The sequence below is a fragment of the Equus quagga genome, chromosome 15, assembly GCF_021613505.1.
Source record: "Equus quagga isolate Etosha38 chromosome 15, UCLA_HA_Equagga_1.0, whole genome shotgun sequence".
In the NCBI taxonomy this organism is placed as follows: Eukaryota; Metazoa; Chordata; class Mammalia; order Perissodactyla; family Equidae; genus Equus; species Equus quagga.
The window spans coordinates 89,724,324-89,747,300 of NC_060281.1; the positions used below are offsets into that span (position 1 = coordinate 89,724,324).

At 53.4% G+C, this 22,977-nt stretch overlaps 2 protein-coding genes across 2 annotated transcripts; both read right to left on the reverse strand.

The window, feature by feature from the left end:
- Positions 1-8,267: 8,267 nt before the first annotated feature.
- LOC124227191 (max-binding protein MNT-like) lies at positions 8,268-11,738 on the reverse strand. Its single transcript, XM_046641048.1, has 5 exons — positions 11,710-11,738; positions 11,344-11,579; positions 10,982-11,105; positions 8,853-9,064; positions 8,268-8,396 (listed from the first exon to the last, which is right to left on the reverse strand). The coding sequence occupies exons 2-5, from the start codon at positions 11,563-11,565 to the stop codon at positions 8,268-8,270; spliced, it is 687 nt and encodes a 228-aa protein (XP_046497004.1). The 5' UTR covers positions 11,566-11,579; positions 11,710-11,738.
- A 6,579-nt stretch (positions 11,739-18,317) lies between these two features.
- SDF2L1 (stromal cell derived factor 2 like 1) lies at positions 18,318-20,396 on the reverse strand. The gene is made up of 3 exons (XM_046640651.1): positions 20,176-20,396; positions 19,620-19,816; positions 18,318-18,720 (listed from the first exon to the last, which is right to left on the reverse strand). Exons 1-3 carry the CDS (start codon positions 20,360-20,362, stop codon positions 18,439-18,441), a joined length of 666 nt encoding a protein of 221 aa, XP_046496607.1. The 5' UTR covers positions 20,363-20,396; the 3' UTR covers positions 18,318-18,438.
- Positions 20,397-22,977: the final 2,581 nt, after the last annotated feature.

Consider the following 22,977-nt stretch of genomic DNA (forward strand, 5'->3'; position numbering starts at 1 on the left):
TCTCCTGATGGACCTTTTCCTCTGCCAGATCACTGTGTGCCCCAGCCTAAGCCCTGGACCTCCATCTACACTCCAGTACTGGGTGATCTTGACCAGGCTTTAAATACCACTTGGATCCCTTGACTCCCAACACTAAATCAGCAGCATTCCCGACTCCTGACCTCTACTTGGGTACCCACTGATCTCAAATTTAACATGTCTGGTCAAAGCAGAATTCTCCATCCTGCCTCTACCCCTAGCCTCCACTCTCCTCACAGTACGGCTATCCACCCAGTTACCCAAAGCCAGTTGTCCTTGCCCTTTCTCATCTCATGGCTGGCTCCTCATTTCCCAGGCTTCAACATAAATGTCACCTCCTCAGAGAGCCTTTCCCCAACCACCCACCCCATTTATCTCCATCTCATCTCCCATAGGGCTTATCACAACTTGTACTCCTGTGGTTATTTGATCTATGTACTAGTTTACCACATACACATAGGAAGATGCAATGTAACACACGCACACAGGAGGACAGGATGTAACACACACACACACACACACACACACACACGAGGATGGGGTGTAAACTCCTTAAGGGCAGGGATGCCAACTGCTTGGTTTACTATTTTCAGTCCCAAGCAAGGTGCAGGGCACGCGCAAGGGCTCAGTGAATATCCGCTGATGTCCAGCAGGCAAGCACTCTGTGAGGACTCAATCTCATACGCAGGTTTGATTCCAAGGTCAGCATGTCAAGCGGCAACAAGAGTCACAAATCTTTGAAATTCCTTAGGGAGGTGTCAAATTGGAAACGGTCCCACCAGCTCATTTTCCTCCAGAAAGGGAACAGATCACTGTTTGTAAACCTGCACCTGGAGAAGGCTTGTGTTTATGGGCTGAGCGTAGGAAAAAACGGTAGACTTGCAACTCAGTGGGGTCAAGTGAGGCCCTAAGGGGCCACAGAGTCACTGAAGGGAAGGGCAGCACTCTCTCCTCACGCACTCTGTTTCTCTTTCAGAGCGCACGTGTTAGCGTGCAGGCAAGGGGACTTCACAGTGGCACCAACCCGACCACCTACTGCACGTGGGCTCAGGCCAAAGGGCCTCAGGCTCGCACTATCCTGACAACCTCTTCAGGCTGGAGGGAGCCTGCGGGACTACACAAGCCCTAGGGAGCCCTGCACAAAAGCACCGCCATGGGAACTTTATTCATTCCTCCGGCCACAGTGTAAAGGGAAGACGTTATGGGCTCCTCTTTCGGGGCACAGACTCTGTGCTGCCAGGGTCCTTCTCTGAGTCATCTTTGGGTCTGGGCACAGGCTGGAACTTGAGCAGGACAGGCGGCGTGAAGATGGAGGACTTCACAGGAGGGGATGGCGTCTCCTCAGTGTTGGGGGAGCCACTACAGGCTGAGGTCCTGTGCAGGAGACAGCCAAGACACGTCCATGAGGTAGGACAGCAGCATGCAGGGCCCCCAGAGGTACCCACGACAAAACCCCAGGCTGCAGGATGGCTCTCAACACATTTCTACTCCCAGAAACCTCTCTCATGGATGTTTTTTCAAGGGTGTTCATGGCAGCAATGTTTGTGATTGTGGAAACCTGGAAACAATCAAAACGTCTGTCAGGGAATGGCTAAGGGCCCATGGTACAGCCATGCAGTGGGCTACACGGCAGCTGTTTAAGGAAGGAGGTGGGTCTGTATATCCCAACAAGTAAAGACACCCCAATGGTACAGCAGTGGAAAAAGGCAAGTTGCCGAGAAGTACACGCAACATGATCCTACTTTGGTTAAAAAATTAACCAGTGCATGTGTGTGTGTGCACACGCAGAAACAAAACATTTGGAAGAGTACACAGGAAACTCTTAGCATCAGGGGACTCGTATTTCATGTATTTGTTTCTGTATCGTGAACTTTTTTCCATGGAATTATGTTCTACTTTTGCAAACTTTTAAAAACCAATTAAATATAACCCATTTTTATGTGATGGCACCATGAGAGCACATCTCACTCAGAAAGCCATATGTAACAAGAGCCTACAAATTGTCTCCATTAGTGAAATAGCTCAAGAAGCAAGAATCATTGAGTAAATGATGTTCCATCCACATGATGGAATATTTTGTAGCTATTATTACTGGTGAATGTAAAGGTATTTTTAAAGTCATGGGAAGAAACACATTCTAGAGCTGGCTACAAAACTGCCTGACAGGACCCTCCCAGTTATGTAAGAAACCACTGTACGTGTATACAGATGTCTCCACGGGAAAAAACGCTACATCTAAAGACAGATATATGCTAACGGTGGTTATATCTGGCAGCAGGAATGAATACGAGTGATTTGGTGTGTTTTTGCGTAGTTGTCAAACTGCTCACAGTAAATACTGTCATTTTAGAATCTGAAAAAAGGTAGTCCTTTTGAAAACTGTTCATACTCTTTCCCTTATCATTCCACTTCAGAAAATTAATCTGAAATTCAGGAAGAGCTTAGCACAGAAAGATGTTAATCCCAGCACTAACTATACTAGGAAAACCGGAAGCACCTAACGTGTTCACACACAGCACCCAGTGGAGTTAATCAGGGACGGCACCACATACACTGGATGTTTATTACACAGCCAGCGAAGCTCATGTTCAAAAGACTGTCAAGAGTGTACTACTCTCCAGGGCCTTAATGTTAAGTGACAGAGGCAAGATTTAAAAAATGACTGGAGGCCAGCCTGGCGCAGCAGTTAAGTTCGCACGTTCTGCTTCAGCAGCCCAGACTTCACTGGTTCGTGGCCCAGGGTTCGCTGGTTCAGATCCCAGACGCGGACCTACACACTGCTTGGCAAGCCATGCTGTGGCAGGCGTCCCACATGTAAAGTAGAGGAAGATGGGCACAGATGTTAGCTCAGGGCCAGTCTTCCTCAAAAAGAAAAAAACCTTTCTAATTGGATCACAACTTTGTAAAACTGTGCCTAGAAAAAGCTAGAAGACATCTCAACAGAAACATCCTGATGATGAGCCTGCACTGCTGTGCGGCTCCACTGTCCTGTAAGGACCTGATGGTGCTCAATCGTGCTTTACTTTTAAATTGTGCTTTGTAGCAATACTGCAAAAGTGTCTGCTGACAACCCCTCATCTGTCACCCAGCAATTAGTCACCTTCCTGCCCCTCCAGCCCACCTCCTCCTGATCCGATAGCCTACTGCTTCCACTTAGATGTACTTCATGAACCTACATAACCACATTTATAATTTTAATGTCTGCATAGCATTCCATAATTATGTGAATGCACATTTAAGCTGTTTCCAGTTTTGCTCTTTTTAATTGATGCTGCCATAAACATTTTTATATAAATTGCTTCTTTTTTTTTCTCTCAATCAACTCCTTGGGGCCAGTTTCCAGGATTAAAAATACTAGATCAAAGAATTTGAGAACTTCTATGGCTCCTGATATGTTTTGACAGATTGCCTTTCAAAAGGACTAAGCCATCGACAAAGTAAAAGACAACTCACAGAATGGAAGGAAATATCTGCAGATCATGTCTGATAAGGGGCTTGCGTCTTTGGCAGTCCCTCAAAATAGTAAACAGAGAGTTACCATAGGACCCAGCAGTTCCACTCTTAGGAGTATACCCAAGAAAACTGAAAACCATGTCCTCACGAAAACTTGTACACAAATGTTGGTAACAGCATTATTCATAATAGCCAAATACCAAAAAAAAGGAAACAAACCAAATATCCATCAACCCATCAATGGATAACTAAAATGTGGTATATTTTATTTTTGGAATATTATTCAACCATAAAAAGAAAGTCAACCCGTAGAATGTACACCACCAAGAGTGAACCCTAAGGTAAACCGTGGACGCTGAGTGATCGTGATGCGTCAGCGCAGGTCCGTCAGTGGTGACAACTGCGATACTCTGCTGGGGGGGCTCTAATGAGGGAGGCTGCGCATGTGTGGGGGCAGGGAATGTATGGGAAATCTCTGTACCTTCCTCTCAATTTTGCTGTGAACCTAAAACTGCTCTAAAAAAATTGTCTTAAAAAAACTAAAGAAAGAATTCAGTGCCGACATATGCTACACACGGATGACCCCTGCGAACGCATGCTAGGTGAAGGAAGCCAATCACAAAAAGCCAACTTATTGTCTGCTTTCATTTACATGACAAGTCCAGAGTGAGCAAACCCAGAGAGACAGGAAGTAGGCAGTGGCTGCCTAGGGCTGAGGGATGGGGGGCTGGGAGTGACACCTAAGTGGTGCTGGGGTTTCTTTCTTTATTATTGTAGTAAAATATAACTAACATCAAATTGACCATTTAACCATTTCTAAGTGTCCAATTCGGTGGCATTAGGTACATTCCCAATGTTGTGTGACCATCACCACTATCTATTTCCAGAACTTTTTCATTACCGCAAAAAGAAACTATACCAATTAAGGGACAACTCCCCATTCTCTTCCTCGGCCCTGGTAACCTCTAGTCTACCTTCTGTCTCTATGAATCTGCCTGTTCTAGATACTTCATGTAAGTGGAATCGTACAATAGGTTGTCCTTTGGGTCTGGCTCATTTCACCTACCATGTGATGTTCTCAATGCTCATCCACTTGTAGCCTGCATCAGAACTTACTCAGTTCTATGGGTGGATAACATTCCATGTACAGATGGATCACATTTTGTCTCTCTTGGCCAAATGGGTTATTTCCTCTTTTTGTCTATTGTGAATAGTGGTGCTACGAACATTTGTGTAGAAGTATCTGTTTGAGTCCCTATTTCAGTTCTTTTGGGGTTATCCCCAGGAGTGAAATTACAAGATGATATATTAGTTCTATATTTAACATTTGAGGAACCACTATACCCATTTCCACAATGGCTGCACCATTTTACATTCCCACCAGCCACACTCAAGGATTCCAGTTTCTCCACATCCTCATCAATACTTGTCATTGTCTTTTTTTTGAGGAAGATTGGCCCTGAGCTAACATCTGTGCCCATCTTCCTCTACTGTGGGATGCCGGCCATAGTGTCACTTGATAAGCAGTGCGTAGGTCTGCACCTGGGATCCGAACCTGCAAACCCCAGGCCACCAAAGTGGAGCAGGCGAACTTCAGTGCTACGCCACTGGGCTGGCTCCTATTGTCTGTCTTTTCTTTTTTTTAAAGATTGGCACCTAAGCTAACAACTGTTGCCAATCTTCTTTTTTTTTTTCTTTCTGCTTTTTCTCTCCAAATCCCCCCAATACATAGTTGTATATATTTTAGTTGTGGGTCCTTCTAGTTGTGGCTAGTGGCAGGCCGCCTCAGCGTGGCCTGATGAGCGGTGCCATGTCTGCACCCAGGATCCAAACCAGCGAAACCCCGGGCCACCGCAGGGGAGCGTGCGAACTTAACCACTTGGCCATGGGGCCAGCCCCTTGTCTGTCTTTTTTATCACAGCCATCCTAGTGAGTATGAAGTGTTATCTTATGTGGTTTTGATTTGCATTTTCTTGATGGCTAATGACGTTCAGCATCTTTGCCTGTGCTTATTGGCCATTTGTATATCTTTTCTGAAGAAAGGTCTATTCAAGTCCTTTGCTCATTTTTTGGAATAGGTTATTTTCATTGTTGTTGAATTGATTTGCAAATATTGTCTCCCACTCTAAAATTGGATTGTAGGGCTGGTCCTGTGGCGTAGTGGTTAAGTTTGGCGCACTCTGCTTCAGTGGCCTGGATTCGTGGTTCGGATCCTGGGCACGGACCAACCACTCATCAGCCATGCTGAAGCAGCGACCCACATACAAAGAGGAGGAGGATTGGCACAGATGTAGATGTTAGCTTAGGGCTAATCTTCCTCAAGCAAAAAAAGAGGAAGATTGGCAAGAGATGTTAGTTCAGGGTGAATCTTCCTCACCAAAAAAAAAAAAAGATTGTAGTGATAGTTGCACAAATGCAAATATACAAAAGCCATTGAAGTAGACACTTTAAATGGGTGAATTGTATGCTATGTGAATTATCTCAATAAAAGAAATTTAAAAAGGACAAAGTCAATTTATAATATTTTCACAGCAAAAATGAGTCTCTTTCTAAAGCCTTGAGAGCACAGAATTCTCTTTACTATGGGTTTTTTGAGAGGTATATACGATACATCCCAGCAACCTTGCCGTTTACATCCTTCATTACTAAGGGAGCAAACATGTTTTTAAAGTTTTGCTTACTCTTTGGGTGTCCTCTTGGGTAAACTTTCTTTCAACAGGGCATTTAGAATCAGGTTTACAGAGCTGTGGGAGTTTCTTACATAGGAAGTCATCTGAACTCCCACGCATCGCTGATGAGAATGCGAAACAGCACAGTCACCTTGGAAGACAGTTCGGCCATTTCTTACAAAACTAAACCTATTACCATGTGATCCAGTTATTGTGCTCCTCGGTATTTACCCGAAGGAGCTGAAAAGTTATGTCCACACAAAAACCTGCACACAGATGTTTCCAGTAGCTTTGTTAATAATCGCCAAAACCTGGAAGCAACCAAGACATCCTTCAGTAGGTGAATGGATAAATAAACTGTGGTCCATCCAGCGCTAAAAAGAAACAAGCTACCAAGCCATGAAGAGACATGGAGGAAGCTTAAACGCATATTACTAAGTGAGAGTAGGCAATGTGAAAGGGCTACAGACTGTATGATTCCAACTCTATGACATTCTGGAAAAGGGAAAACTACAGAGACAGTAAAATGATCAGTGGCTGCCAAGGGCTAGTGGGGAGGGAGGGAGGAACAGGTGGAGCAGAGAGGATTTTAGGGCAGTGAAACTATTCTGTGTGACACTATGATGGTGGATACAGGTCATTATACAATTGTCCAAGCCCATCGAATGTCCAACAGGAGTGAGCCTAACGGAAACTGTGGACTCTGGGTGATAATGCTGTGTCAGTGTAGGTTCATCAGTGTAACAATTACACCACTCTGGTGGGGGCTGTCGATAATGGGGCAGGTGTGCCTGTGGGGGGAGGGCAAGGGGCATATGTGAACTTTCTGCTCAATTTTGCTGTGAATCTAAAACTCTTCTAAAAAATAGTCTTTTTAAAAAAAGCAATTTAGGTGTTTGTGTTTTTTAAAGATTGGCCCCGAGCTAACATCTGTTGCCAATCTTATTCTTTTCCTTTTTCTTCCTCTTCTCCCCAAAGCCTCCCAGTACATAGTTGTATATTCTAGTTGTAGGTCCTTCTGGCTGTGCTATCTGGGATGCCACCTCAGCCTGGCTTGATGAGCGCTGCCATGTCCACATCCAGGATCCGAACCAGCGAAACCCTGGGCCGCCGAAGCGGAATGTGCGAACTTAACCACTCAGCCACGGGGCCGGCCCCTCTATTTTTTTTTACAAAAGTCACCTGATGCAATGAAACAGCCAGTGTAAATCATACTTTGGAATAACATCAATGTCACAGGAAATACTTCACAATACCATAAATCCCCGCTTTGCGAAACAGGCAGGTGTATAAACTATAGGGCCACCCGGGGTTGATGGAACTGTTCCCTTTCTGGTGGGCCTCTGAGCTCTTTGTTTCCGATTTCTTGCCATTACAAACACTAGGAAGGGGGAGCAACTTTTCCAGCACCCCTGATTACATTAGGGTCCTTCCTGGAAGTGGAAAGGACCATTATACTGAACATTTTTCTGGCCCTCACGCACACTGCCATGATCCCAGTGAGAAGCAGGGCAGGCGCCAGGCCAGGACGGCGTCCCGCCCCAGGGAGGCTCAGAGTCTCGCTTACCAGGGGAAGGCAGAGCAATGGAGCTTGTGAGCACTGCTTCTGGCCAGGTACGAGAAATGGAAGCCTCCGGGGTTGAGGACCAAGGGGGTCAGATCAACCATGCGGCTGCAAGACAAGGGAGGGTGGACACGGGACGTCAGCTCTGGTCTCCTCCCAAGCAGGCCCTCCCCAGCCTCAGCGCACATGTCTGTGACAGGCGACAGGGACTCCTGTACACAGAGCAGACCTCGTAGCCTGGACTCCTCCCCTGTGAATGAGAATAGCCACCATTCAGGAGTGTGGTGAGGATTAACTCAGAGGTGGGGAAGAAATGGCAACTGAGCCTGGCACACAATGGGCTCTCCCAAATGCTCCTTTCTCGTTTGCCTCAAGCCCAGAATAAACTCCTTCCACCTCTTTGGGTTTGATGACAGGCCAGTCCAGTTTAATTTCACTTCAGACCTTGAAACTTCCAATTTTTCCATCTGCAAGAAACAAAGGAAATCTCAGAACAACTTTGGGGGCCTCACCGTGAAGAAAAACACCTTATATAAGAACTATGAGAACTATGTGGCTTTCATTTAATCAGCAAATATGTCAGGCTCATCCTCGGTGTCCACCTTGAGTTTTGTGTCAGGGGGACAAGGGACGGGATGGGGGCTGGAAGCCGACTGAAGAGGTCCTGACCCAGCCTGGGGGATGGGCGCTACCTGGTGTGAGAGTGTAGAACAGGCGGGCGTCAGGAGGCGCAGGTGGTTAGGAAGGGCGCTACAGAGGCACTTAGAGGGGGGCGTGGAGGAGGACACCCAGAGGGAGAGGTGGACATGGGGCTGGAGACATGGGGTGGCGGGAGCTGGTTCTCCACCCGTATTTTGGGAGCCCCAGGATTCTGCCCAGGATGCTTGGGGCTGCCTTGCTCAGCTGAGGCCAGCAGGTGGAGCTGTGCCTTCAGCCTCACCCTGACTCTCCAACCAGAGCAGCCCCCCTTCTATCTACTTGATCCAGCATGGCTCCACTCAAGACTGCTAGCAGAGAGCGTTCTGCTGTTTAAAACAAAGTTCTGAGAGCCACTGCTGTGGGTCTGGGAGAGCTGCTGTGGTGGTTCTGAGCAGGGGGGCAGAGTGCCCCTCCCAGGGCCACATGGAGTGGGAGATGTGCCCACTGACCGACTTGCTGGGCAGCGGAGGGAAAGGACCAAAGACCCTTGGCATAGTGTAGACAGGTGACGGAGCCACTACGGAGGCCATAGTGGTGGCAGGTGGTGGCTGTGGTGGAGGTGGCAGCAGGGTTGGTGGCAGGCACGGGGAGGTCGACTGGTCTCGCAGGAGGATAGGTTGTGGTTTCTTCAATCTTGGCTTCCTTCTCTTCTTCCTGGCATCTGTGAAAAAGGTGCCAGTGAGCGCCTACCCCATGGCCAGAACAGGATAGAGTGGGGGCCAAACACAGTGGTGTGGGGTCTTCACACGGTCCCTCCAACAAGGAAGGGAGGCAGGCTCCCAAGGGGCACCACACACCAATGCCTGGACCCGCTGTCAATAGGCGCCAACAGGCACCATCTCACCGAGCCCACAACTACCCCACGGGGAAAGAGTCCTTTTGCCTCTATCTTACAAGCAGAATTGGGAGCTCCAACTGTACAAGGCACAGGTAGGATCCGCCACGCCTGGGCTGTCTGATTTCAAGGGCAGAATTTCACGGGAAGTGATGAGTGTCACCCTAAAGAGGGCTGGGTTTGGCCCCAGGCAGGTGGGTCACTCACCCGCCACCCCCACCTCAAGCATCGTGGAAAGCTCCTGAGTCTGCCAGCACCCTCATGGGGTATCCAGGCGCTGAACTGTGAGCCCGCTGACTACACCAGCCCCAAGGCAATCCTGGGGGGTCTACAAAGGGCCCTTCCTCTCTAAGGAAACCCGCATGGAGGAGGTCTTGCAGAGGTGGGCTCAGGGAAGGAATTTTTGAGGGGCAGAACTCTGGAGCAAGCCCCCTCTCCTCCTTCCATGTTAGGTCTTTCTCCCGGATTTGATGAATCCAGCTATTTCTACTGTCCAAAGTTGGAGACCACCAGCAAGTGGGTGTTAACAAGCTCCTCATACAGCCCGTAAGAGTGGCTCATTTAGAGTGACAATAACCACCACCAGGGAGCACTGGCCTGAAGGCTAAGAGCCTGTACCCTGGAGTACCCAAGACTTGAGTTCAAGTGTAGGCTCTCCTACTTACTATGTGACCTTGTATATGTTGGCCAACCTCCCTGGGCCTCTACTTCCTCTTCTATAAAACAAAGATAAATAACACTGATGTCACCTCGGGTAAGAGCCACATAACACTGATGTCACCTCGGGTAAGAGCCACATGTGCTGTGGTCCAGCCGTCGGATGAAACAGTGATGTGAAACACCCGTACGATCAGCATCATGGAAAGTGCGACCCCAAGGGGAGCTGGGCCTCCCAACAGGATGCAGAAGAAAGTCGCCCCACCACTAGTGTAGTGTATCACTGAACACAAACGCACAGAAAGAACTGAACTTGAACCTGATCAAGGCTTTAGAGCACCTGTCCAAGAAATACAGGCAGAGGGGGACCAAGCAAACACCACCAGTGGGCCATAACAACAGACAAAAACTCATAAAGTGGGATACTCCAAAGGACAACCCAGTTCTTCAAGTCAGTGGCATGGGGGGTGGGTAGTAAGGGTATCCCACCTCGAAAGGGGCTTCCACAGACCTGGCCACAGATCCTTGTTTGCCATCCCTGTGGGGTCACTAAGATGGCCCCCATTCATTCTGCTCTTACAAGTGTCCCAATATGGACACAAGTTATACGTTCACCCTAGTGAGTAGGAACCTACAAGGCCTAGCACCCAAACACAGCGTCTGAGCTTCGGTGGGTCCTGATGTGACAGACAAAGTGCAGGAAGATTTTTGTGGACTGCCCGGGAGTTCTGACTGCGGACTAGGTAAGTATCAGCTACTATTAGGGAACCGATGTCAATCATGTCAGCTGTAATATTGTAATTATGTCAGAAACTGTCCTTTTTTTTTTTTTTTATTAAGAAGCATTCTAAAGTATTCAGGAATACAACGATGTCTGAGATTTCCCTGAAAATGCTCCAGAAAAAGAAAAAGGGGGTCTAGAGAGCGAAATAAGCCTGGTGACATGGGGACGGTTGCTGATGCCAGGTGAAAGGTACTTGAGTGTTAAGACTTTAAAAATAAACCCCCCATTTTTTTTTTAAAGTGCCAAAGCGACGAGGGGTCCTGGGTCAGGTTTGCTGGAGCCAGGCAGAGGGTGAGCCCCACCCTGGGAGTAGACGTGCGCGCGGTGGATCCTCCTTTTCAGCTGCTCCAAGCGCTGACGCATCTCCGCGGCGCCCATACTGTTGCAGCAGTTCAGCTCCCCCTGGACGGCACAGAAGAACTTCGCCTACGACAACAGCAGGAGGAAGCCGGGCGGGTGAGACGCCCGTCCGCTGCACTCCTCAAGCCGGGCCGCCTCGGGCCTCTGGAAAACCCTACTGGCCTGCAGCTCCAGCTAGGCCCGACGGCGCCCCCCTCCCAACCTCGATGCCCCAGCCGCGCCCTGGCCGGCAGCAGGCGAGGGTGGTGACAGCACCCGCCCTCTGGTCCCCCTCCCCGCAGCCCGCCCGCCGGCCGGCCCGCACCCAGAGGAAGGAGAGGAGCCCGCGCCGCTCGCACTCGGCCTGCTTGCTCTTGCGCACCACCCGCTCGGCCAGCGCCGGGTTGCGGTCGATGCTGCGGAAGAGGCGGCGCAGCGCGCGCTCGGTGTAGGTCGCCGCCTGCCTCTCGAAGTCCTCCTCGGAGATGAGCTGGCAGAAGTTCACGCTCTGGGGGAACTCGCTGTCGAACTCGTCCAGGACCTCCATCTGAGAGGAGCTGCCTGCAGGCGGAGCCACGTCGGGCGGGGCCACCCGGGGTCGGGGCGCGCCGCCCCCACCCGCCCCGGGCCGGGGCACAGGCGCCGCTCCCGAGTGCCCGGGTTCAGGTCACCCCGGGCCGCCGGGACGTACCTGCTCGCCGCCCCACCGCCACTGCGCCGCCGCTGGCTCCCTCCGCCGCCCGACCGCTCCAGCCAATCCCCCCAGAGGCCGTGGGCGGGGCCCATCCCCGGGAGACGGCCACACGTGACAATGCCCCTCTCCCCCGCTCTGGGCATGCGCTCTCGCGCCTTCGACGGGGCGAACGCTGCTGCGCTGGACAGAGGCAGGAGTTTGCTGGGATCTAGCAGGACTTTGATGAGGTGCTGGCCAATGGCCACGCCAGGAACATGGTCCACACCCTGATTCTTCCAACTTCTTCAAAGCCTTCATCCCTCGGCTAGCCCAGAGGCTAGTCTCCTCCCTCTCCCGGCTGCTCCCCCTCTTCACGGTCTGTAGACAACACCGCAAGGACTTCGGTCTGCCCCTAACTGCTCTATCCCCGGACTTTTCACCCTCTTCCTCTCCTGACTTACTCTCTAGCATCTAGCACCACCCCTCTCCAGCTTCTGTCCTCTCCTCCCCTTCATAACCGCTTCTTTGCTCCATACTGGAGGTGGCCTCTTGACTGGCATCTCCAGCCCCTCCTTACCCGTTTCAAAAGGTCCTCCTCTCTTCACCATAACATCTTGGTCAATCTTACCGCCTTCTTGGTCCCCACCCAGAGGTGACTTAACTAATGCTAACCTGCGTCTCAGGCTCAGACCTCACCTGAGCTCCAGACCCACATCTAAGTGTCCGAAAGCGACGTTTCTTGGGCATTTCATGCTGAACACATCCAGACTGGCACACAACTTCTTTCCTCCCACCCCAAACCTGCTTCTTTTCCCTATCTCCTACTTGGTCAGCACTGACATCACCACTCGCCCCTGCCACTAATGAAGGGGGTACACGCTGGACTGCTTCCTCCTGTCCCTACATCCCCCCCCCCCCCCCCCTGAGATCCATGGAGCATTCCTGAGAAGTCTAAGGAGATTTTTCACTTCCCGCCGCCAAATCACCAGCCCCCTAGGCTCAGCTCTCTCCAACACAGGAGGTGGCTCCCACTTCCTCCTGCTTTGAGGTCAGAGAGCAAGGTGGAGACAACCAAGGAGGAAGAAGTCCGGCCTGTGTGTTTGCCTAGGGGTGCAGGCAGACAGGTACACCTGGATTCAGATCTCCATTCCACTTTCTGACCCCATGTGACTTACAAAATGAGGCTTGACTTTAAAATATTTAGTATGTGCTTTTTTATAGACAGGACAAGCACCCTCTGAGGAGTCAAGCAGACTCTTGATTCACCCCTCCCCCATCATGGTATGCTAATAATACTTCACACTTTATGCATCTACTTGTATTTTTTAAAAGTGTTTTGGGTCCCTCCTCTGTGTAGGATACTGCCAAGAGTAAAAGAAAAGGACGTGGTCTCTGCCCTCAGGGGCTCCCAGTCTAATGAGGACTCCAGCCACAAAGAGAAAATTGCAACCTGGCAGCCTTTGCTGGAGGGATACCGGATGACGTGGAGCCCAGGAAAGGCTCCCCCCAGGAGGGAACATTCGAGCAGAGCCCTGAGTTAACAAGCCTCCCCCAGCAAGGGCAGGAGACAGCTGCAAGGGGGTCTCCAGCCAGTGGGTACAGAATCTGCACAGAAGTAAGGGTGGCCGCTTCTAGCCATGGCACCTGGAGCCCAGGAGAAGGGAGGACAGGCCTGAGTCAGGTGACCTTGGGATGGAGGAACTCAAGGGGCCAGGCCTAGGACTCAGATGAGCATGTGTCTTTATCTCTCTCCCTCCCCATGGATGCCAGGGCTTCTACCCCCAGGGTGGAGGTGAAGCTAGTGTCTTGATGTGGTCAACCCAGGGTGAGGGGTACTCCCAAACACCCATCTGGAGACCTGGGCCTCCTCTCAAAGAGACAGGCTTGAATAACTGTCACTGGTTTTGAACTGTGTCAGGTCCTGATGGTGGAGGTGGCCCTTCAAGCACACCTGGGGCCAGGCCTCTTGGCAGTTCACCTCCAGTATCCCCAACTCCACCTGCGAGGGTGGGCGTGCCAGGCACCACAGTGCCCCCTGCAGGCTCAGGGCAGCAGATCTCCCTGTAAGAGAACAAGCTGGCATGATTGGTGGGCATCACCTGCAGGCTCCGGATCCCAAGTCCATCCTCCCACCCCAGAAAGTACTGCACCTGCTGAGAACCCAGGAGAACATTCTCTCCAGAGCCTGGCCTTCCCCAAGCCTTCAAGATCGGCTGGATCCAGTTCACCTCCATATGGTCAAGGTTGAGCTGGGTCTGAGTCAGGCCCTGACAGACCCCCCATACAAAGTAGTGGGCCTCTATTTCTGCACGTGGCCCTGACCAAATCTGGAGTCCCCAGTCTTGCCTGAGGAGCTGGTGTACAAAGATCCTCTTCAAACCAGAGCTTTTCTGAATCCGGGGCCTCTGCCCCTACACCTGTCTAACCATGACCCAGATGGAGTGCTTGTGGGGCGATTCCCCAGCTCTGCACTCACCTGATCTTCCGACGGAGGGTCCAGCCCAGCTCCGCAACTGCCCCTCATCACTGGGAAGTGGACCGAGGCTGCAAAACTCCCTCCTCAGAAGTGCTGTGGGTGGGGGTCGGGCCTGACCGATGCCCTTTCATCATTGCACTGCTTCCAGCAGCCCACAGTAGTGCAACAGGGAAAGAGTGTCAGGCAGGCCTGCCAGCGCTTCTCCTCCAGTGGTCAGTTAGGGATCTGAGACCTGGAATGCAGGTCCACTGGGGCCTTTGCCTGGGGAAAGGGTGCCCTCTGACCTCAGAGGCCCAGGCCTGGCCAGGATCTCAAGTTTCCATGGAGAAGGGAGTGAGCTGGGCAGGGGGGAGGGCAGGGTCTGCAAGCCTAAGGGGCCAGGCCTGGGGAGGGGAAAGGGGAGTATGGGGAAGGGAGGTCCCCAAGGCTAGTCCCAGATGCTTTGACAATATCATTGCACTGCTTCTCAGAGGACAGTAGTGCAACATCGTCACAGCACCTGCGGCCAGCAGGAGGGACCCACCGTCCCCAATGCACGCAGGGCGGGAAGCTCAAACATGGGTGGGTGGGGCTAGGGGCCCTATCCTGGACACCAGGGCAGGGACGGGGATTTCAGCAGGCCTGCCGTCCTGGGGTCCTGAAGACGCCAGGGCACCTGGACCTTCCCCGGCACGCTCCAGATTGCGGTGAAAAGAACCCAGACTGAAGAGTATCTCCAACCCCGGAGTCGGAGCGGATAGGGGGAAGGGTGCGTACACACAAAGGAGAGTGCCCGCGCTCCACCGCAGTTCGAAGCCCACTCGCGCCCGGAGCGGGGGTAGGTGCAGCCCGCCGACCCTGCGCCTTCACCCGGCTCTGGGACAAGAAGGGTGGCCCCACTCCGGGACGACGCGCCCCTGCCGGCTCAGGCCCCCATCACTAGCTCCCGGCCCCCAACTTGGGCTCCGCGTTCTGTCCTAACAGACTCTCTGCCCAGTCGCCCAAAGCGGAGCAGAGAAAAGGGAAGCCTTCCCGCCCTTCTGGAGTCCCCTGCCCAGAAAGGGCGCCAGGGTCCGTCTGCGCCTCTCACAGTCCCGCCGGGCAGGGCCGCCTTGCCCGGGCCCCTTGCCGGGCCCCCTAACCCAGACCGTGCTACTCACGCGGCAGGACACCCCTTTCGTGCAGGGCTGCGGCAGGACGCGGAAGGCTAGTGGGAGAGAGGTCCTGGCGGTCGTGTGCCCCCGTCGTCCCCACCCGGACGACCCTGTACCTCGTGGCGCCCTCTCGCCCGCCTGCTCCATCTTTAACCTGCTGACAGTCGGCGGGGCCCAGCCCCGGCTCCTTAGCATAGCGCCGCGCTCATTGGCTGGCGCCGGCGCGGGGCTTCGCCTCCCGCACGCCTATTGGCTGAGACTGGAGCGATTTCAAAATAGCCTCCGGGCCCGGATTGGCCGGGCGCGGGCAGAGTCTCCGGCTCCGTGGTTTTAACAATGAGTTCTACAAACTTTCTCCCCATTCATAACTTATCAACAGCGACTTTGCCCGCCTTTTCTCAGCTTCAGTCTCTGCGAGGTTTCTAGGACAAGAGTGTCTGGAAGCCGAATGAGGGGCGCGGCCGGGGGTGCTGAGCCCACTGGGGAAGTGGCTGCGACCCTAGAAAAATGCCTGAACCCGCGGTCAAGCCGGCTGTGGAGGAGGACCGCAGACTGCTCCGTTTTCCAAGCAGAAATTGCTCCCCCTGTGCCTCCTGGACGAACGTTTGGGGGTGGTGGGCTTTCTGGCTAGGGTAGCCCCCTCCCTACCCAACCCCACCGCATTGCCCAGCTTGACCAGAGTGGATTTGCCTGAAGCCACCTGGGTTGGCCTGGGCGGCTGAGAGCTGTCTTGGAGCACGTGGAGCCCTGTGGATCTGTGGGAGGTACTGGGAAAGGGATGTCGGCTGGAGTCCCCGCGTGATTGCGATCCACTTTGCGGATAAGCATTCATTAAGTGCTTACCCTGGGCTGATCACCTGGAAGGATATACACTGCCCGACCCCCACATAGTTGCAACGCTTAGGCTGCTGTGCATCTGGACCCCCTCCTGTTTTATTCTCTCAGTCCAGTGGCTGAGAGCAAATTTTTTTGAGGCGGGCGGAGCTGGGTTTGAATCTTTACAAACCTCGGCTGCCTCCTCTGCAAAATTAAGATGGTAATTGAACCTGCTTCATAGGGTTGTTGCCAGGAGCAAATGAGGTGCTGTGTAAATCCTTGGCCCAGCGCCTGGCACTTAGTGTTTGATAAATAGCTCTGCTGCTGCTACTGCAGTTTTAATTTTTGGTCTTTTCCCACATTCTGCCCAGAGCCATCTCACCTGCTCCCACAGCTTCGACCTTGATTTCCCAAGGATTCCTACATGCTGTGCACCGTTTGACTCTGCTCTTAATTAACACTCCTCACTGATGTGTGTGTGTGGTTGTAGGGAGATCATAGAGGCAGAAGTGGACTCTTACAGCCCGGAGCAGCCAGGGATGGACCAAAAGAGTACCCCCTTGGATTTGCAGAATGTAATCCACACTGTGGGTGCCCTGCCCACACCCCCTTGGCAATCACCTCTGCGGAAAAGATGTTCCCTGCCAGCACCTGTGGCTGTACTTGAGGGCTTAAGCTGGATGCAGAATAAAGCCCTCACGTACACTTCCCAATGTGCAGGGCAGGCGGGAAGTGCCACAGTCATTCCCCCCCAGCCCTCACCCGCAGCCTCAGCCAATGACGGAAGAATTTTGGTTGGATAATTACCCCCGACTCCACCCCCCTGCCCCACTTCCTTGTGCCTTCAGGTTTTGACCTGGATCCCAGAGCTCCCCGGTGGTATAATCTCCACTTGCCCACAGGGGTAACTCGCTCAATAATTCCACCTTCCCCAGCTGCCTTCCCTTCTCCTCCCGCAGCCCGACCCCTCTGCACCAGTGTTTTCTGGGAGCACCTCCCAACAATCTCCTTGCACTCCAATCCTGTCTCAGGGCAGGTGAGTGACGGGAGAGGAGTGTAGGCTTGTAGACAGTGCTCAAGAGGTTGGCAGGGGAGGCCTCAGGAAGGGATCTGTGTCTGAGCAGAGCAGCAGCTCCTGGAGGAGAAGGGTGAGGGGTAAGGGGCCCAGGGCCTCCACAGGACCCTCCTTCCCCTCAGGCCTCAAATTGGCTAGAGCTTTTCTCCCACCCCTGGAAGGTCAATTGATTTCTCAACTGTAAGGTGCTCTGTCCACACTCCTCCAGGCCCCTTGCGACCAGTTGTTACCCCCAGCCTCTCCTTGGACTCTTTCATTCTCATTCAGGAAAGTGGCACCCTCTCTAAGCCCCTCCTTCAACACAGCCCCACCGGGGCCTCGTTAGCAAGTCCAGGAAGCCTGTAATCCCCATTATGACCTCTAGAGGGCACCCACACACCAGTGAAACTAACAACTACCTTCCTTTATTAGGACCCTCCTATTTATTGCTCCTGTTTTTAAATTGTAATACTTTGCCTGCCCAAATTGTGCCTTTTCTTCCAAGAAGCCTGCTCATATCTCTGCAGGTAGCAGTTCTCTGCGGTTACCTTCCCCTGCCATCTTTTGAAATTTTGTTATCTCCTTGGGACCTTGGAAGGTTGTAGTGGGGGCCTGAGATGCCACATGCCTGGGCAGGCTGGGGTGCCATCTGCACCAAGAGTGAGGGAATCTGTGATGCTAATTTCTAGGAGATGGGCAGAGTCCCGGCCTGATGTTTGCTCAGAGACAAGTGTCAAGACTATTGCAATTGTTAGGGGAGGGGTGCCAGGAGAATGGGGGCGGGGGAGACTCACCTCAAGGGATGAGGGACAAGGGAGCTTGTGCCCCATCCCTGTTGGCAAGAAGTGGGGCTCCCACTCATCCTTCTGAGGCCCTGACCCTGGCCCTAGCCCTTAACAGGAAGGTTCATGGAGCTCAGGGACTGGGAACTGGAGTCACTTGCCATCAGATCATCAAAGGCTGGACAGTGGGGCTGTGATGGTCCGGAGCAGTGTTGGAGTGCATGGAAGAGCATCAAAAACCTTTGGACGGGTTCAGCTGTCTGGCTGTGCTAGAGACAGAGGTTTTGCACTGAGGAAAACATGGTGAACTGGGCCAGGGAGGGTGGGCACCTCCTGGTCACCCCCAAGCTTGCAACAAAACACAATCACAGAGCAACATTCTTTAATCAACAAAGGCACTTAAAAATCCCTACAAACCCAAAGTCCCCACCAAGAGTGGCCCTGTAGACACCACACCCTGCCCCTCCATTCACCCATCCATGGCACTCAGAGTTCATCGTGGCCTGCAGAGGGATCCACACTGGGCTTGATAAAGATGCCTTCCATGGCCTTCCACGTATTGTGCGTATTGGCACTGGGCATGCCGTGTACCTCGTACTGCCCACGGATGGGGTTCCCATACTGCTCGCCGGTGACTGACAGGAACACAGAGGTGCCCACGTGCTGGAAGCGCACGGCGGCCTCTCGCTCCCAGTGTTGCCCTGAGCAGCGCACCGTCCACAGGTCCAGGTCGTCGCCCTCGCCACCTTCCCCAAAGGCACTCACCTCCTAGAAGTGCAAGGGGCGAGAGGACAGTGGTCACCACAGAGTGCACAATGAGTCCCCTGTGGTCACTTGCCGGGCAGCAGCACTCATGCCCAGGGCACTGGGCCTTGGGTCATTCCCTACACCTCTCTGAGCCTCAGCTTCCACAGCTGCAAAATAGGACATCACACCTCCCACCTCCAGCACCCTTTAGGCCTTCCCCAACACAGGCTCTTTAATACATGCACAGCCCACCCTCTCCGTCTGAGCGGTGACCACTGGCCGTTGTGGAGCTAAGGCCTCCTCCTCTCTGTTCTCCCTGCCCTGACCCCTCAGACTCTGGCTCAGCATAAAGTCCAACCCCTCAGGCTGACAGTCAAGGTCTCTATTTATCTCATACTTTTTCTGCTGACAACCCCCCCAAAGCATCCTCTGTTCCACCCCACTCCCTCCCTGCTAGCACCCCCTACACATCCTTCCACTCCTCCCCTTCCTGGTCCAGTTTCAGTGAACTCCACTCACAAGCTCTTCCCCAGGCCTGGAAAGACACTGTCTTCTCTGTGGCCTGGAGGACTCCTACTCACCCTTCCAGACCCAGCCTGAATTCCTCCACTCCATTCCCCACCCCAAAGGCCATGTGGATCCCCCTCCTGGGTCCAACTGGCCCCCCAGGAGTAGAGCTATCCAGCCAGATCGCTCTTCCTTGTCTGTCTCCTCCCTGGGCTGAGAGCTCCTGCGGGCAGGACCCTGGCCGAGTCACCTCTGTGTCCCTAGAGGAGGCGCTCAGTAAACGTTTCGGAATTGAAATTTCCGTTTCACAGAGGAAGCTGATGCTCAGAGCAGGTGGGAAGAGTCAAGGCTCCGTCCCTGGTCCTCATACACGCACCAGGAGCCTCTCCTAGGGCTGGTGGAGGGGGTCTCACCTGGTTGTTAGACAGCGGCGACGGGAAGTGGTGCGTGTGCAGGTTCTTGCCGGTTAGCACGTGCGTGAGCCGCACGGCCTGACCGCAGCGCACCGGGGACCCGCGCGGGCACCCGCCCTCCGAGCCGCCGCGGATCCGCCAGTAGCTATTGGCGTCGTCAGATGCCTCCACGCCGGTCACCGACTGTTGGCCGCTGCCTGAGGGGCGACACCCCATCCCATCCCGGGGTCGCCGTCAATCTCGGAACTCCGAACGCTCGGCCAGGACACCATAAACTTTCCCGGACAACCTCAACCCTGGGACCCCAACGGCTCACCCCCAGACCCCACCTCTGGCCCCCGGCTGAACTCCAAATCCCTTGGCCTGAAGCTCCCGGACGACTCTCCTGGCCCCCAATATCCCGAGGACCCCCTCAAACCCCCAGTCCTTGTCCCCCTCGGTCTTCCAACAACCCAGCCCCCTGGCCCGGTTTCCTGATGACCCCCAGACCCCTAGTCCGCAGACCCTTCGGCCCGACCACCCCGCCTCCAAAATCCCAGCACCGGGCCCCACGCACCAGATCCGTATTTGATGTCGTGCGAGTGCAGCCGCACCCTGTGCTGTGTGTTGAACAACTTCAGCACCGACCCGCAGGTCACGGGCCCCGCGCCGGCCTTCGAGGCACCGCTGACCGGCACCAAGAGCGCCAGCAGAAGTCCCAGCAACACCGGTCCGGCAGCTCGGCCGCAGCCCGCGCTCCACATCCCCCCGGCCCGGCTCCGGCAGCTCCGGCCCGTGGGCCGCTTCCGTCCTCGCCGCCGGCCAATCCGGCTCTGACAGAGCCCACCGCAGCAGCCAATCGCCGGCGCGCACGGCGTTCCGCCTGGACTGTCATTGGGTCGGCGTGGAGGGGACCCGCCCCAGCTTTCGAGAGCGGCAGTGGGGAGGGGGCTTGGAGACACGAGGAGGGTTTTGATTGGTCCACGCTTGAGAGGCTTCACCAATGAATTCCAAGAGAAGGCAGGTGCGGCGCCAAACGGTGGGAGAGCTGCCGGCGAGCAGCCTTAGGTGGGGGCACCCTACCCAGCCGCCGCTGAGTCCCTGGACTCCCCGGCTCAGGGTCCGACGACCCTGCTGGCACGTGATCACGAAGTCCCCCCCTTTTTTTTTTTTTTTTTTAAGATTTTTTATTTTTCCTTTTTCTCCCCAAAGCCTCCTGGTCCATCTAGTCCTTCTAGTTGTGGTATGTGGGATGCCGCCTCAGCGTGGCCTGATGAGCGATGCCATGTCCGCGCCCAGGATTCGAACCGGGGAAACCCTGGGCCGCCGAAGCAGAGCGCACGAACTTAACCCCTCGGCCACGGGGCTGGCCCCGACGAAGTCCCCTTAATCCTGGATGCCTGGGCCCTCAAACATGCCTCTCCCTCGGACCCTGGGTCCGAAGCTACTGGGTCTCGAGGTTGCTCGACCACTAGATTTTGCGGTCAAAAAGTCGACAGATCTCAGATACTGAATCACCTGGTCCTTCAGTCACTCGGTCATTGCCCCCTCTTTGCCGTTGGGTCACCGGCAGAATCTCATGGTCACTAGGTCATTAGGCAGCAGAGGGCAGTAGGGAACTGTGGTGTTGAGGATAATGGCATTTTCTCACCAGAAAGCCCCAAAGCTGTCTTAGAAAACCAGAGACGTGGGAGACCAAATGACTGTGGGAACCAAGCCCGGGTGACAGTGTGTCCCAGGTTTCAGACTTGAGTGGGTCCTGGTCTCAATGCCTTGTCAGAGGGCTGTCAGCTCAAGGTGGGGAAACTCACACCACTGTGTGTTCATGTGAGTGTTCATAAGAGTGAACACTCTTATGTTGACTTCACTCCAGGCCCTGTGGTGGGGACGGGGGAGCTGGCTCTGGGCTGCATTACCCAATAGGCTGATCTCCCAGGCACCTGGGGCACCAGCAAAGCAGGGAGAAAAGTTCATGTTTCATTAAATCAACTAGAATTTTGCATTCAGAAAATCCAGAGTAGAGCCATTTTATTACAGCAACATGCTTTTTTAGGGTTTTCATGTTTAATATTGTTTTTACTTCGATAAGACACCTCAATTTTTTTGGTGCTTAGAGTGTCTAAATTGCTAAAGGTCTGCCCTGGATTTGGCAGACCCTGCGCTTGAGGGACCTCCAATCCAAGGTGGAGGGCTAGAGTACAATCTGGGAAGCAATAGATTTGTCCTTCTGGACATACCAACCAGCATCTCAATGAATATGTCCAAGGCAGAATACCTGGTCTCCTCCTCGAACTGTTCCACGCTGAGGCGTCCAGGCCTAATGACACCTCTGTTCACCAGTTGCTGAAGCCCAAAGTGTGGGATTCACTTGCATTTCCTCTCTTTCCTGCACTCCTCACATCTAATCCAACATGTCTTGATGGCTGTGACTCTCAAACAGACTGTGAGGTATCTCTCCTGTGTCCCCCAGCACCACCCTAATCCAAGCCACCCCATCTCCCCACCAGATATCTACCTCCATCTCCTAACAGATTTTCCTGCTTCCACTAGTCAGGCCCCTCCAAGACTTTCTCCACAAAGAAAAGCGATTTGTGCCTTCTTTACAAAGCATAAATCAGACCACACCAGGCACCTGCTGAAAATTGCCAATAACTTCCTCTTGCACGTAGGGCCAGAGCGTGGTGAGGACACAGCAGGCAACCTCCTGAGGCAACCTCAGGCAAAGACAGGATTCCAAGTACAGCAGAGACCCCAGAACTGGAGTAGAGGAAGCCAATGTGACTTTCCCTTGACTCTCGTGGAGCCTCATGGCTTCTCGTAGCTGTTCTCTTTTCCTGCCTTCCCCAGCTCATCCTATGGGCAGATGCTCCAGGCCAATTATGATATCGCCAGGGCCCTCTACCTGTCAGCCACAGTTTGCCTTCAGGTTCAGATTCTCAAGGGAGAATCTGAGTGACTCAACTTGGTTCCAGGGACCGCACAAGGTGCGATCAGCAATGGGGGGCGGGGGGAGGGGGTGTGTGTTGTAGCTAGTCTCCAAATGTGGCTACTAACAATTCCTCCCATCCTGTGAGTGCAAGCTGCGCCTCTTGTGAAGACGCAGAGTCCGTCTCCCCTCCGCTTGAATCTGGGCAGGCATTGTGATTCGCTTTGACCAGAGAATGCCACAAAAGTGCTGTTTTGGGACTCCTGAGCACAGGCTGTGAGAGCGCCGGTGGGTCTTGTTTCTTCCCTCTGGGAAACCAGCTGCGGCCCCGTGCTATAAGGAAGTGCAGGCAGGCAACTGAATGGTCAGAGGCCACGTGGAAAGAAACACTGGAAGAGGAGAGGCCATGTGAGATGTTCCAGCTTCAGCCCAGCCCCCAGCTGGAAGCAGCCA

Excerpts from the sequence above, each read along its gene's own strand:
- LOC124227191 (XM_046641048.1), bottom strand. The coding sequence starts at position 11,565 with ATGGAGGTCCTGGACGAGTTCGACAGCGAGTTCCCCCAGAGCGTGAAC. Across the intron at positions 11,106-11,343 it reads GGCTCCTCTCCTTCCTCTGG|GCGAAGTTCTTCTGTGCCGT; the intron begins GTGCGGGCCGGC and ends CTGTTGTCGTAG. Across the intron at positions 9,065-10,981 it reads CGCGCACGTCTACTCCCAGG|ATGCCAGGAAGAAGAGAAGG; the intron begins GTGGGGCTCACC and ends CCTTTTTCACAG.
- SDF2L1 (XM_046640651.1), bottom strand. The coding sequence starts at position 20,362 with ATGTGGAGCGCGGGCTGCGGCCGAGCTGCCGGACCGGTGTTGCTGGGA. Across the intron at positions 19,817-20,175 it reads CGACATCAAATACGGATCTG|GCAGCGGCCAACAGTCGGTG; the intron begins GTGCGTGGGGCC and ends GTCGCCCCTCAG. Across the intron at positions 18,721-19,619 it reads CGCCGCTGTCTAACAACCAG|GAGGTGAGTGCCTTTGGGGA; the intron begins GTGAGACCCCCT and ends TTGCACTTCTAG.